Genomic DNA, 16,327 nt, shown 5'->3' on the forward strand with positions numbered 1-16,327 from the left:
TTTGCTGAGCTTTTGTTTTCCTTGTCTACACGTACATGCTCACAGACTTGTGCATTCCCTCTGGTACACACTCACAGACCCATATATGCCCTCTGGTATATGATCCCATGCATGCCTCTGGTGTATGCCCACATACCCGTGCATGATCTCTGGTACATACTCACACACCTGTGTATGCCTTATGGTACATACTCACATACCCATGTATATGCCCTCTGGTATATGATCCCATGCATACCCTCTGGTACATACTCACATACCCGTGCATGCCCTCTGGTAGATGCTCACATACCCATGTATGCCCGTTGGTACATGTTCACATACCCATGTATGCCCGTTGGTACATGCTCACATACCCATGTATGCCCGTTGGTACATGTTCACATACCTGTGCATGCCCTCTGGTAGATGCTCACATATCCGTGCATGCTCTCTGGTACAAGTCCACACGCCTGTGTGACCCTCTGGCATCTGAGTGGGCAAGTCTATACAAGAAAAAGAAAAGCTTTTCTTTGTCTGCGCCCTTCCTAACTAACAGCTCTCCCACCTTGCATTCTGAAACAGAGTCTGTCTGACTCTATAGGCCAGGAAGGCCTCTGGCCTTACTCTCTGAAATCCTCCTGGCTCAGCCTCTTGAGTGCTGGGATGAGAGATATGCGTGACCACACCAAATTTCTTTCTCTTTAATATAAATACTATCTCTTATTTCTGTACTGGGTATATATGAAGGCCACACACTTAGATGTTTAAGAAATAGAATTTTATATTTTTATATTAAGTTAATTTTATTCTCAGTCCCCTTACATATTAAGGCTCCTAATTTCAGCATGTAAGTTTTGGGGTTTCTCAGTGCTGGACACTGACAGCACATCATCTTTTCATCTCCTCTCCAGACAGTGTCCTCTGAGGTCCCTAGGTTCTGTGTGCAGGGTCCTTTCCAGCCTGTGGCTCTCATCCTTCCAAATCACACAGGAAGCTCCACCACCACCGAGAACTAAAGTCCCAAATTACACTGTTCCTATTTACCACTCCGGGAATCTCCTGGGGAAACGAGGTCCAGGGTCCCTCCCTCTAGACTATTCCTAAACCCTCCACTTCCACAGATCTGCACTTTTGGAAACAAAGGCGAGGGAGGCTCTGGGCAAGACCAGGCTTACCATAGAAAGAAGATCACTTAAAATCATGCATATTTTAAGAACAATTGTTACCTGGCTTCTCATTTACAGAAATTGATCCTCCCAAAAATCTCCGTCCATTTGGTGTCACACACTCTGGTGGAGTACTGACCTGGATGCCCCCCTCTGCTCAAATCGATGGCTACATTTTGACCTACCAGCTCCCGAATGGCACGGTGAAGGTATGAGGAGTTCCCTGTACAACAAGCCAGCTTGACTGCTTGATCCCTCACTGCTAAGCCACACTATTTGTGAATACTATGTTCTCATTGTAAGAACTAACCTCCGTGCCTGCTCCTATTGACTATGACACATCTGTTGCCTGGGCATAGACCCCATTTTACCGTTCACTTGTTCATCACTTATCTTTCAATTCTAGGGGCTCAAACTCAGGGAGGTGTGCGTACTAGGCGCCCTCTGTTTTCCTCCTCTTTCTCCTGCTCCTTCTGAACCACCTCTTGCTTCCCCTCCTCCTAGTCTTCCTGCCCCTCCTCCTGCATCTCCTCTTCCTGTACCATCTCTAGCTCCTCCTTCGCCTCCTACAGCTCCTCCCACATCTCCTCCTCCTGTACCAACTCTTGCTCTTCCTTCTGCTCCTCATGCCCCTCCTTCTGTACCTCTCCTGTAGCGCCTTTTGCTCCTCCTCCTGCCCCTCCTCCTGCCTCTCCTCTTCCTGACCCTCCTCCTCTTGTACCCCCTTTTCTTGCTGCTGCTCCTCTTGCTCCTCTTCTTTCTCCCCCTGCCCCTCCTTCCCTTCTATAAATTCTTGGATCTGCTTAACACTTTTAAGTTCCAGGAGGACTGAGAATTTTTTTTTCTGTTTTGTTTATTTTTGTATCTAAAGCATTTAGGATAGTGCTTAGCATGTAGTTGGTGTGAATTTTTTGTTTTATTTTATTTTCAGTGATAGTTAGGCTTGAACTCAGGGCCCTGTATGTGTCAGGCAAATGCTCTACCACTGAACTATGTGCCTAGCTCTTTTCAATATTTTTTATTTTGGGACAAGGTCTCACTAACTTGCCGAGGCTGACTTCAAACTTGAACTCTTTCTGCTTCAGTCTTGAAAGCAGCTAAGGTCAGAGGTGTGTGTCACCATTCTTGGCCACCAATAAATGTTCACTGACTAAATGGATGACCTTTATTTCAAGGGCTAACCTTCCCCAAGGATCTCTGAAGTCCAGCAAAGTTTTCAAACTTGGCCAATAGAAAATTGTCATTATCTCTCTTTGGTAATAAATAAAGACAAATAAGAAATAAGAAAGAAAAATTAAGAATACTGATTTATTTATTATTACAATGAGTGCATCTGACTGTCCAGCTTGGAGAGTTAGTCCAATGTTTATAGAGTAAGACATGTTCAGAAGAATTCATTCAAGTACCAACTACTTCTCTGTCTCACAGATACAATGATGACGACTGGTTTTGCCTCTTTTTTTTTTTTTTTTTTTTTTTTTTTAATGTTCTTAGTCTAGCATTGCCAGCTTGCTGCCGATAGCACCGCTATAGTCATCATCTCTCTATATCTAAAGGCACAGATCCTTAGGCAACCTGGCTGGTGCTCCAGTGGTGGCCGTGCATGGACTTGGCTCACAGCTAGCCCTCCTAGCAGGGCTGACTCTCCGTGGCATGGCCCTCCAAGGAAGTGACTGAGACTCACTGGGATTCTGGGCTGCCACTGAACTCTTGGAGAGCTTCTGACATCATGTTAGTCAATGTTGTTGATGCCCAGGGTGCTGAAAAGAGAAACTGAATCGCCTACTGTCTGTTACCTCCTTTGTTTGTAGGAAGTGCAACTCCAAAAAGGTCAGCAGAGGTTTGAATTGCAAGACCTGGAACAGGGTGTTACCTACCCTATTTCCTTGGTTGCCTTTAAGGGTGATCGCCGGAGTCGAAGTATATCCACCACCCTTTCTACAGGTAATGTGGAATCAAGCCCTTTAAATGACAATAAATAGAGGCAGGCATTGGAGAGGCCTTACGGGGGCATGGAGTTATGGAGAAATAAAGACTGGGTTATGGATTCCAAACAAATCCACCCCATAGTGAAGGGACTAACGAGGGCAAAACTGAGTGTTACACGGGGGAGAGCTAGCCTAGGACATGGAGCGACACAAACCTCACTTAAAGGTGCATTTGCAGAATTGATGGGAGCAGAGGGAGTGAGAACACTAACATGTGAGCCAAGAATCGGAAGAAGCAAAGTAGTGTAGGAGGCTATGAAATGATTTCTGGACAAAGTAAATTGCCTTGTAACAGGGAAAGCTGCATTGTTTCCTCTTCCTTCCTTCCCTTCTAACGACTTTGTCCTGCTTGCTCTCAGTGGATGCCCGTTATCCACACCCCTCAGACTGCAGTCAGGTTCAGCAGAACACCAATGCTGCCAGTGGCCTCTACACGATCTACCTAAATGGCGATGCCAATCGGCCCATGCAGGTGTACTGTGACATGGACACGGATGGAGGCGGCTGGATTGTGAGTCCTAATGGTGCCCAGAGGCGCTCCGTGGAATACTTTCTTTCTTAATCTAGGGAGATGGTCACAGCTGCCCCAGGGAGGTTCTCTTTCTTCTCTGCCAGTGGGGAAAAGGAGCTTTAATGGCTTGCAGTTGTTTGCAGAGAGATCTTATCCCATTGTAAGGAAAGAATTTAGGGCTTAACTTGGTCCTGTGACAGGCATGGTTCTTCAGAGCACTTTAAAAAATTAGACCTTCACATGATGCTTTAGTGTGAGAGGATTATTGTCCTTGTCTTACAAAGAGGGACACTGAAGCTTACAGGGTTGAGTTGGTCACACATGTCAGTGACATTGCTAGAGCCACATTCCAGGAGTCACGCCTGCTAGATCCTTGGGTATTCTGATGGCTTATTTTAGGTCGAACAAGATGTAAATTCATGGCCTTTTTGATGGATCAGTCCTCTGAACTGGGACCTGGTCTGGGGTCTAGACTTTGGCTCTGCAGGACAGAAATATGATTCTAATATGATCAATTCTAATATATATATATATAATATATATATATGATTCAATTCTAATATTGAATTGAGAGATTGAGGCCAGAGTCAGGTAAACCTAGGCTGTGTCTAGCTGTCCCCTTCTATCTGGAAGTCTTATTATCTTGCTTACACTATACCACTTCTGTCATGGCTTGCTGACATTCAGTCCTATGGGGAACCTTTGAAGATTGCAGGCAGATTGTTCTTTCTCCCTCACTTGGCTTCTCCCTGTGTCCGAACTGATGCAGGCTCTTATTTTCTTAAACTACAGGCAGCCTTCACCCGCTGTGCATTACCACCCATTGTGGGAAAGAGAAAGCCTGGTCTCCTAGTGCCCAACTCTGTTCATTTACACGTTTGCTCAGGGATCTTTGAGCAGCCACAGGTGAAATGATATCATCTGATGAGCAGCGATGAAGAAAACTTAAAATCTGCACAGTGGCAAAGAATCCTTGAAAGTCCATTTCATCCAACAAATCCAACAATTGGCTGGATGGCAGAAAGGCTTGATTTATAAAATAACACAGCAAATTGTAACACGGGAGTCCTTCCACCTGAACAGACCCATAGGGCTGTGCCTGCTGCTTTTCATCAACACCACTGTGACTCTACGCATCAGCCCACTCCGGCCCACAGCCCAATTTTCTACCATTGTGCTTGTAATTGACCATTGACTGGTTGTCTGTACTGTTTAGTGTGGCCTTTTTGAAAACCAAGCTTATACAGGGAAGGAGTCATTTATCTACAGAGAGAGAGAGAGAGAGAGAGAGAGAGAGAGAGAGAGAGAGAGAGAGAGAGAGAGAGAGAGAATTTGTCTCTCTGCTTGTACAGCCCATGAAATAGTGCACAAATATTTAGTGAGCAGCTACTGTGTCAGACACTATTCATTAACAACACAGCAATGAACAAGCTGATGGATGGCCGACTTCAAGGACCTTGCCTTCTGTACATCCATGCAAATGAGCCTGACTCAAACACAGTCAGCTATAGGACCACTGAATTCAGTCAGCCTGTGTTTTATTTGATCTCTAAGGGTCAGCTGTCCCTGAAAGATGACCCAGGTTTCCTCTGAGCTTTTAAAATCCTTTTAAGGAAGTTGTTCTGTGTCTCAGGCAGCGGGAACCTAATTCGATGAACAGGCAGAAGGGCTTTGCCCTGAGGTAACACAGGCTGCCAGGAGGAGACTGGAAAGAACATCAGGGAACACTTAGAAGTCTCCAATCTTTCCATCTTGGAAGTCTAAGGGCTGCAGCAGAGGCTCTTTCCACAGGCATTTAAATGCAACCTTGACTTTTCTCTCCTGATTTAGTCATTCAAGACAATGAGTAATGTCTCCAGCACAAAGACAATGCTGGATTGTAGAACCCTCTTAAGATACGTTACCACCTCTCAAGACATTTCCCTATTCTTACAAAGCTCGTTACAGAGCATTTTAATCTCTCAAATACCTCAACCAAACTAAGATGTATAAATAATCTGTGTGGTCGGTACACTAAAAGATGATAGAATAAAATACAAACTAACAATTATTGAGATATAATAACAGCTTATTGTTATCTGTGCCTGACTCTGCTGTTTCATGGTTTGCTAACCTTCCTGAAACCTCCTTTGAAGCTCTTGGGTGATGGGGTCCAGCTGTACCTTGACCTGATGGTTTAGAGAGGTGAAGCATGGGCTGAGCTTGTGGCTCAGTTGGCAAAGTGCTTGCCTAGAATGTGTGACGCTCAGGGACTCTTCTCTGACATCACAGAGCACGACTGTAATGCTAGCCCATGGGAGGACGAGGTAAAGGGAGTGCAGTTAGAAGTCCAAGATCATCCTTGGACTACTTGTGAGTTTGAGACCAGCCTGGGCTACACTGAGACCTTGTATTTGGGGTGAGGGAAAAGAAACTAGCTAACTTAAAAATGAAATTAGCCAATTTAGTCAAGGATACATCTAGTAAGTGTGGAGATTCCAGAATTGGCTTCCCTAGACACACTGGGGCATTATTTAACACAAAACCCAAAACCCAAACCCAAAACCTGCTCATTGATTGGAGATAGAGACATTGGTAATGCATCCTTAGAAGGGCAGGCTCAGAATCAGTCCCAGCCTTGGAGTGGGAATGCTAGTGGCACCGTGGATACACAGATAAGGAGTGTCAGTACCACATCCAGCTAGGATTCAATTGTCAGTGATACAAGAAGAATCCAGGAGCAGGCTTGACACAGGCTCCTGGCCAGGAAACAGGTCTTCCAAGTGTTCAGAAATGCTACCTGGGAAATAGACCCGGGAGGGTTAGATCTTCAAACGTTCCGACTGAATGATGGGATTGTGTGTTATCCTTTTTTGGGTCACCAAATGGTTGTGTGAACACGGCTAATTTTCTGAGCTTTGCCATCTGTGAAATGGCATCATTACTTTTTCCTCAGATCCAACACTCAGCCGATGTCCAGTAAATGGTTGTTATAAAGTAAGTGAATGAAGAGTGAAGGGGAAAAAAGAATGGGGAAATTTAACGAGTGGGCAGCTGAGGAAAGGAGAGTAAGAACTGCTGTGCTGATGGACAGTGTTGATACTGCGTGTAATGGCTTTTCCTAAATTCTGCTCATCAGCGCGTTGCCATTCCTAAAACATTTTTGTAAGACACGTGCCATCTCATCTAGTTTTCCCAGAAGTGCTGTGGTAGACTTCTCTTTCCCCTTGGGTCTCTGCTTTACAGTGAGCTGGCTGAGATCAGAAACCAAAATGACTGACTCACTCTCCCCTCGCCAGGCCGCGTCTGTGGCTGCCTTGGAGCCTGGAACATTTTCTTCCATGGGTGTCTCTGTTCAGCACCTCCTCGGCCACAAGGCTTACTGGTGCTGCGAAGGGCGTTTATGTGGGCGTCCATGTGGGGCTTGAGCAGGGTCAGGATTCTCACCTCCCTCCCTCCCTCCTCCTAGAATGTAAAGATCACACAACCATCTTTAAACTTTACCGTATTTAACACCATGGGTAGGATTTTGTGTTGGGACTTCTTCATTTAGATGAATACAAGGAAAAAAATAGGTAGAGTTATAATTCTAGTCTTCGGTAAGTGGTTGCCAATCATTACTGAGTGGGCTAGGGTGGCTTTTAGCTTGGCTCTCAAGTTCAAGTGGAATAATACGCATTGCCATTTTCAATACTGTGCACAGGTGTGTTTGGGTTTAGGGACTTTTCAAGTTTATTTCATATAAAGGAGTCTGATTTTCTCCAAGGGGAACTGACCTTTCTTTTCGGACTAGAGATCTTTTTGTAAAGAAGGAAAGCAACCCATTTGTCTGAAATAGAACCCACATCAGTCTCCATTTTCTCATTTCCCATTTACTCCTCAGCTCATCTCAGCCTGGCTTCCTGTCTCCCTAACACAGCCCCTGCTGAAGAAGTGGGTGATTTCCATGTCACTAACTCTCAGGGAGTTTGCCTCTTACATCCCTTCACTGCTCATCAGTATTGGACACAACCGACCATTATTTCTCTCTGTGGCTTTTGTGATCACCCGTTTTTCTAGTTTTCTTCCTGTGTTCTTTGTTGCTTCTTTGCTCCTTAATGAAATCATCCATGCCCATGAGCATCCTGGAGATCTAGGTTCTGACTTTCTTCCTAGATGGCAGTATCCTCCCCTGTTGTCTTCATTTCCCACCGAGTCTCGATGGATCTTTATATTCATTAGGACAGAATGGTTCTGCAGAGGTGACAAACCACTCTCCCGTTCTCATGCTCGAATCCAGGAGCTATTTTGCTCGTGTGTGCGTTGCTCTGTAGATTTGGCAGTCACCACTCAGAGTGGTGACTCAGCGGTTCAGGCTGCTTCCATTTTGTGGTTGGGCTGTTTCGGTTTGTGGCTTCTACCATGGCACATGGCCGTGGAAGACAACATGGCGAACTCCACCTACTCTTGTCCTTTTAACTCTTATCCTTTTGGCTAGAAACACTCACACCGCTTTTACTTAACTACAGAGAAAGCTGGAAAAAGTCCTGTGTTCTTGGGACAAGAAAAGTCCAATGACTCGGTGAATTCCTGCCATTTCCCCACATGCTCCCTCCTTAAAAATCAAGCCTAGGTCTCTCTTTATACCCGAATCTCCAGCTGTTTACATGAGACCTCTCTTCACCAGGAAACCTCAGAAAGAATTCATGCTGGACCAGGGATGCAGCCTAATGGTAGAGCTCTTGCTTGGCACTCACGAGACCCTAGGTTTGACTCCAAGTACAGCTAAGAAAAAAGGAAAACGAACACACCCCAACTCCCACAGTGTTCCTAAATGAATTTATGATATACGCTCAAAAAGCTGCCCCTCTCAGAATCCCCCTTATGTAAGAACAGCTGAGGAATACTTACTCAGTTCTGTAATCCAAACTCCTATAGAATGCCAGTGCTCGTGGTGGGGTTGTATAGTTTGTCAAGACCCCAAAAACATGGACTGGAATTCCAAACCCAAACAAATTGTATGTGTGAGCTCTCACTATTGGCTCTCTTCTTTCAGGTCCACATTCTGTCCATCACCATGCCTGCCAAGTTTACGTTCTGTTGATTTCTGTCTGTTCTCAGGGTGGCTTCTTGTCTAAGTTACCATCCCCTGTTAACAGCACAATGCAGTGGTCTCCAGACTTGTCACATTCCTACCACTCTTGCCTCTGGCCAGACTTTTCTCTACACTGCAGCCAGAAGGACCTGGGGAAGATTCCATTTCCTGATTAGAATCCTCCAAAATTACCATTGCTTTTATACAATGGGCTACCATCTTCAACCAAATTGAATCCCACCAGGGCTGACCTTTGTCCACATCCCAGCCTCCTCTCCTATCCCTTCCTAATGAACACCCAGGACCACCGACAGCCCAGCCTTCCTTTCTCTTCCTGATGTTCTTGCTTACCCTGCAGCCCTCGGCTATTTCCCAGGGGAGCGTTCTTGGCTTTTGTGTAGGTACAGTTCTGCTGTGTCTTTCCTTCATAACCCTCATCACTGATTTAATTGAATTCTTATTCATTTGATTATTTAATTAATATCTTTATTATTTACTGGACTGTTTGACCCGTTTAGGCAGAGACCAGTTCCGCTCTATTCATTTTGCCCATCACCTTGCATGGTTTCTACTATCCAGTAGATGCTCGATAAATATTTGTTGAGTGAACTTGTGTTCTATAAATACTAAATACTTGCTATGTTAGGATTCTTGAATAATTCCCACTTTCAAACTATTTAAGTGGAAGACAAAAGATAGCATACAAATATATCATGCTCCAATTGAGTCAAAGGCTTTAAGGTTATATGTCAGAGACAGCAAAGTTCTGGAATGTTCTATCCCACACACCCAACCACTAGTAATATATTACTGGTTCTCCCTAGTTTTTCTGTGCTCTATGATTGGAGTTTCTTGAAGGTAGCAATGTTCCCTGTTAGGTACTATACCTTTTCATACCTGGAATGCACATTTTGCCTTAAATTCTTATGAATATAATAGACAGTATTGTCAATATACTGAGACATAGATAAAATTTGTTTCTGAAAAATAAACATGTTCCATTTTAGGAAATGTAGGGGTTCATAGTTTCTTCTTGACTCCCAGAACCACGTGAAAAATGCAACTAGCATTTCCTGGCCCTGCAGTTATGTTGGTTCAATAACAGAGCAAGACATTCTTTTCCTTTACAGGTCTTCCAGAGACGGAACACTGGGCAGCTGGATTTCTTCAAGCGTTGGCGGAGTTATGTAGAGGGTTTTGGGGACCCCATGAAGGAGTTCTGGCTTGGTATGATCTCTAGAATCAGGAAGGTGGGGTTGTGGGAAGATAACACCCCTCTTGATGATCTGGTCAGGCTCTTTACCCGTTTTCAAGGAGAGATCCAAAGGATAGGGAGACTGTGTGGTGTGGCCATGCCAATTGGAAGGCTCTTGCATACTAGGGGCAGTGAAGAGATAGGATGTCCAGAAGTGACTTTTTATGCTGTAGCTAAGCTCTACAGAGTCTTTCCAGAGCCTGAATTTCATGTAACCACAGTAGAAAGACAGCTGATTGATTGGATTCCGGGCTCTTGTTAAGACGATGTGCTAGCAGGTCCTGTAATTCTGCTGATGCAGCCAGATATTATGGGCATTAGTTTTGCCCATTTTCCCTCTGCTCTCTTTTGAAGCAGATGTTCACAGAGAGTTAAATATCCAATAAAACATCTACTGGGAAGTATGAAATTAAAAAGATTGAATCTGAGTATTCAATAGAGTAGATGATGTTTGTGGTTTTCTCGGTACAGCCTCTCCTTTGAGTTCTATGGATGAGTAGCTGATCTGTTCTTCTACTTGAGATGTGTCGGCAGAAAGAAGGTCTGCTTCTGCTTCAGTGAGGTGGCACCAAGGGGCAGGTCACCCCAGTACTACAAACCCTCTCCTACATGGTGGCATTCCATGAAGTCACCAGCATTGCCGTGCCAAAGAAACAACAGAATGGGACTATTAGCACCCCAGGAGAAAGTGTTGGGAAAGGCTTTTATTAACAGAGAAGATAAATGCTAAGATGACCTTTAGCTCTGAATGTCTCAGATGCAGATAGTAAGAGCTCACCCACCTGAGCTGACCGGTCTTTAGAATCCCTCTCCATGTTTTCAGGACTTGATAAACTACACAATCTCACCTCTGGCACTCCTACACGGTATGAGGTGAGGGCAGACTTACAGACTTTCAACGAATCCGCCTATGCTGTGTATGATTTCTTCCAAGTGGCGTCCAGTAAAGAGCGGTACAAGCTGTCAGTTGGGAAGTACAGAGGCACAGCAGGTAAGGGGTCTTTCTCTCTCCAGGAGTCTCTCGCGCCTGTCATTTGAGGATTGATTTGCCGTGTCCAATGGATGTGGGTTGTGGAATACTTTCAGGTAGTGGTTGGTTGTCCTCACTAACAATGGAAGCCATACTCTCTGAAAGCGCTTGAGGGTAAAGGAAGTCAAAGCAATCCTTAACCACAAATCTGAAAGGAAGGTTTGTATGTTCCCTCCCCCAGACCCTTCCTTGATGCCCCTCTGGTTTAGACTGTTGTACATTAGCCTTTTTGAACAATTTCATTCTGCCTTTCAGTGGGCTTCCACATAGTGTGACTGTTACGTTTGCTTGTGTAACAGTGTGTGTGTGTGTGTGTATGTATGTGTGTGTGCATGCGTGCGTGTGTGAGTGAGAGAGAGAGAGAGAGTTATTTCAACATTTTGTGGTATTTTACTGTAAATTAAAACAGAAAAATGGAAGTGCCGAGTCAAGCAGTGAGGGCTTTAGGTCTCATTAGCTTACACAACAGGGACAACACAAAAATGAGTGGTTTAGGCAAGAGCAGGGACTCTTAGCCTCCAGTAGCTGCTCACTGGATTCTGGCCAATGGGTGGTGTGTGCAGTTCTGTAGGGAAAGGAACGGAATTAAGCAGCTTGACTGAAATGCTGGGATTATACTGACAAATATTTTAAGAGATGGTGTGGTTGTGGTTGCTCCTTTAATACTGATATTTTTTTTTTTTTTTTAAAAAAAGATGTTCATGCCTTCTAAGCAAAGTCTGCCCTCTGCCTTTTGTCTGAGTCCCACTTTGGTATAACCATGTAGGAATGCGTTACCAGCCAAACTGGCTGACTACATAGGTCCCAGTCTCTCCTCTCTAAAATACATGGGAAAAGAGAATAAAAGCACAAAGTAACTTTTACAGACCAAGTGGTAGGGGAATAAGGAGCTCGGGAGTGGAGATGGTGGTACAGCAAGGACTTGAATGGTGGGGGAAGCTTCCTATAGGATGGGGGAGTGCAATGGCTCAGACAGAGGGCTAAACACAGTGGGAGGAGAGGAAGGGGCTCCTCGCACCTGGGGGAGTCTTGGGGGAATCAAGGACTAAGACAAGGCAAGGAGATTGCTAGTACTCCAGAAGACTTGGAGGGGATCTCAAAATTGTGTCCTCAAAGCTCTCTGGGGTCTGGGGCCATGATTTGAAGTGGTCAACTATGAACAGAAAATTTCTTTGAGCTCTGTGATTTCATTTCTTAAAACAATAATATGAATTTCGCTCTTGTTTCTTAGTATCTAGCATCAAGTCTGCTGCAGAGTTGATGAAATTTTTAAAAATGAAATTTCTAGCAGGATTTCCCTGTCTAATCTCATGAATATTTAGAATATTTACTATATTTAATAGGAATAGACCCTCAGTTTGGTGTGGGAGCAGGTGGGTACCCATCACCCAGGAGTTTGCACTTGGTCAAGTTTGAATTGTTCAAGGAGTCGAAGCAGGGATTGAAGGGGAAAGAGTGTGCGAAGATGTGTTTCTGGGAGAAATGAGTTCAGAAAAAGGCTCTACAGCTACCAAGGCCCACTCTGCTTTGGACTCCCCCTTCCTTCCTCGGGCGATCTGCATCTTTCTGGGCTAGAGATGGGCCGTGTTGTATGCGCTCTAAGTGGAATATAAAACATGGGGTCAGCCCTGGAAGTCAGGCTAGTGGGAAAGTAAGTCGAAGGAGTCAACATATTCTAAACTAATTGCCTTTCCCCCAGGTACTTTATTTGCATTCTAACTCTGACCAAGTGATAACTCCTGTTCTAAACTTGCTCAGGTCAATGAGGCCAGTCAGTAAGGATTTTTTTTCCTTTTAATTCAAGGAGGAAAAGGCGGCTCGGATACAACTGGGAAACACGCATGGACCTTTGTTCATGTAATCATCAGGCTTGTTACAGAATGATTTAAATGATCATAATTATTATTTTTTTTAAGACAGGCTCTTATTATGTATCCAAGGCTAGCATGCAACTTGTAATCTTTCTGCCTTTGCCTCTTGAGTGCTGGGATTAACACATACACTACCATACACAGTGATCATAATAATTTAATACTAAAATAATTGAAATTCATTGTCTCAGAGGATTGAGTCAGTTACATAACTCATGCTTCATCTCTAAGATCAGACTGAATTCCTGATGGCGTCTTCCAGTCTCTCCCATCATTTGGAATAAGAGAGGACTTGCAGGCCAACCTTCAGTTGCCCACATGGGCCTCCTCGTCCTCTGGTCTGTCTCCTGTAGGCTATCTGGCTAGCCTTCACACCTCAGCTAGACTTAGCCTTTCCTTCTCAGGTTAGAGTCTCAGTTCTTACGCATCTCGTTCCTGAGATCTTCCTGGACGAGGTTGGAAGTCAGGTGCTTCTCTTTGGCTCACCTGCCTTCCCATCTCCTCCAAACCTGGCACCCTTCCTGGCTTCTTGGTTGAGATTTTATTCAGATCTATCTTTTAGTTTGTTCCTTTCTTTCCCTTTCCTTTCTTGGACCATTAAACTTAGCCTTTTCTGAGCCTGGTTACCATAATCCAGCAAATGAGCTGATGCTAATGGGTAAGGGAGTCAACATATTCTTGAATTAATGTGGTTCTCCCAGGTACCATATTTGCATTTTAACTGAGACTAGGGGATAATTCCCATTCTGAGGCTGTTCAGGCCAACAGGACCCATCAGTAGAGAATGTCTTTTTAAACAGGAAGCCTTGGGAGACTCTCAAATCATATAGCATTAAGCAGCCGTCTAGTCTACCTGTGTGTACCATCACTCCTACCTTTATGTTCTGTCTTACAGTGGTGGGGTCAGTGGCATTTTAGCTTTCCTCAAATATACTTCTAGTTTTGGGTGAGGGTTTTAAAACCTAGGAAGCTTCTGGCTACTTATGCCCTAAATGATGAGGTATAGTGTAGAGGACAGATGTTCAAGTGGAAGGTGAAGGTCTTGCTATCTCTGTGCACAACCTGTCTCTGTGTCTAGACTCACCAGTGCTTTTATTCTAGCAGAGATGCACAGCCTTGGTGGAAAGGTAGACTTCAAGCTTGTCCCCAGCTCAGACTATCCAGCTGGGCTCATGGCTTCAGACTGCCATTGAAGTCATGTCTTATGGGCTTATTATTTTGTTATTAATACAAAGGAAGCTTCAGCAAAGGCCACAGAATGCTAGCCTAATTTCTGATTCTACATCTTAGAGGCTTTCTTATGACCTACCATTTAACACTGTTCATTCATGTAGAGATAACAATGTGGACATAAATAGACGCTGTCTCAGCATTTCCACTGGGCTAGCCAACTACCTACAGCTTATCTCATGTCCCTCTTACCTGAGGTTCAGTCATGCTGGGGTGCTCAAGGAATGGGTCTGCATCCTGGGGACACTGGGGATCTCTAACAGCATGTAGTGGTCCAGGAATGACACTGTCCATACAGAGATGTTTCAACCCAAAGCCAGTGTGTCCTATATTTTTAAATGTATTTTTAAAGGCTGGCATTTAAGAAGAAAAATAAGTAATATATTCATGGGGAAAAGGAAAGGCTAGATGTTCACCAACACTCTTTACTTGCTACCCCCAATTTCAGGGACAATATTCAAGGTCTAGACTCTCAGCCCTGTGTCTGAATGTGACTTACAGGGGATATGATGTTTATGCCTTCTCCTGGTGTTAGGTCTTAGGTGGTGGCTGCAGAGTCATCCTGTACTACAAAGTACTGGGGGAGGAGAGTGGGGGTCAGAGTGATGTTTGGATGAGATGGACAGTGACCAGCTGAGTGGCCACTTCTTGGGTGTGGGTTCAGACCTTCTTTGAGCCTGCTATAACCGGAAGAACCGGTTTCCCTCTGAGCCAGTAGAATAGCAACCTCAGCAGCTCAGCAGCGGTTTCTCCTAATGCTAATACGAGGGTCTCTAAACATCACCGGATTAACTACTTTTAAAATTCATTATTTTTGAACTGGTATGTAGTTCAGGTTGGCCTCAAACTTGCAATCCTCTGCCTTTGCTTCCAGAGTTCTGAGGTTAAGGCGTGCCCATCGCACCCAGATTAACTCCATTTGCCTGAGGAAGATGAACTCATTGAATCGAAACACTCCCACAGCCGGGGCCAGTTATTTTCCGATTCACGAACATACTCATTTTCTACACTCTGAACAAGAGGGTGGCTTCAGTTTCTTGAAGGTAGAAAAATCCATATGCAGAAATGAAAAAAAAAAAATCCCATACAGACAGAAACACACTTCCTTTTTTTCTAGTCCAGGGTCCATAGTTGAATAACTGGAGTTATCTGTGAGAAATCACTTGTGTGGATTTGTGGAAAATAAGCTCTGGGAACTCATATTCCAGCCAGGAAAGCTGTGCTTATTAAAAGACCGTTACTAGGGGAGCCATTGTGTGTTATTTCAAGCTGTAGTTAACTGTCTGCAGGAATCTGGAGGGGGAGGGAATGTGTACAAATAAAGGTACAGCCTGTCTTTCTTTGACTAGAAGAAACCCATGCGGGCCTGGCCATCTTGGTGTCAGAGGAGTGGACTCCCTAGTTCCGTTCTTACTGCTCCTGCCTTTGCTGGGTGAGGCGTGAAGGGACCACTGCTAAGTTTACAGACTTGGAGGGACAAATTGGGCCTTAATTTTGCACAAGGGCTAGTCACTTTTTAAGGGACAGAGGATGCTGGGGATTGAGCCAAGGCCCTTGAACTTCCTAAGTGGACATTACCTCTGTGTCCATGTCCCCTGCCCTTATGAGTTCTTTTCCTGCCTGCCCTAACTCACCCCAACTGTGTTTTCAAGAACAAGAAACTCCTCTGCTTTGTATCCCCAGAACCTGGCATGGGGCTCACCCACCGCAGGTGACACATGCCACCCAGGTGACATGTATGTTCTCTGAATAAGTATGTGGATGCAGCTGCAGCTGTGCCGGGGCCATAGGAAAGGCTGTAGAGGCACAGATGCATGCTCTCACCTTAAGTATGAGCCTGAGAATTTGCATTTTAGTAGGTTCTCAGATGATGTCTGTGATTTAGGTCTTGGGAACTCCCTCCAGAACCATTGTTGAAGGCCGTTGGAGACAGACTGCACTTACTAGTAGGAATGAAGCCCTCTGAGAGAGTGAGGGGAGCCCCAGGTGAATCTGCCTTTCTTAGAATCTGAGAACCAACAGTTGAATCTTGGTGCTCTCCTTTACAGACTCAGGGACCTTAGGTGGCCACAGACTAAAAATCCCCAGGTGTTCGTTTCCTTGTGGGATCCAGAGGGGTCCTGTCCACCTTGTAGGCCTGTGAGAGTCACAGCAATCAGATGTAAATGTGACTGTCATTGTTGCAGGAGGGGAACTTGATTAAGCTGATGATTGATATGGGCTCTTATTGCCTTTTATGAG

The 16,327-nt window shown here is 44.7% G+C and overlaps 1 protein-coding gene across 1 annotated transcript in view; it reads left to right on the top strand.

Moving 5' to 3' along the window:
• Tnn (tenascin N) overlaps window positions 1–16,327 on the top strand; it is a 69,780-nt gene that overhangs the window by 48,178 nt on the left and 5,275 nt on the right. Inside the window, exons 16-20 of the mRNA XM_057770214.1 lie at window positions 1,227–1,357; window positions 2,960–3,092; window positions 3,496–3,647; window positions 9,831–9,927; window positions 10,779–10,946. Of these exons, the coding sequence (XP_057626197.1) occupies window positions 1,227–1,357; window positions 2,960–3,092; window positions 3,496–3,647; window positions 9,831–9,927; window positions 10,779–10,946 (681 nt within the window). The remainder of the gene's footprint in view (window positions 1–1,226; window positions 1,358–2,959; window positions 3,093–3,495; window positions 3,648–9,830; window positions 9,928–10,778; window positions 10,947–16,327) is intronic.

This window comes from Chionomys nivalis, chromosome 5, assembly GCF_950005125.1.
Source record: "Chionomys nivalis chromosome 5, mChiNiv1.1, whole genome shotgun sequence".
NCBI lineage: Eukaryota > Metazoa > Chordata > Mammalia > Rodentia > Cricetidae > Chionomys > Chionomys nivalis.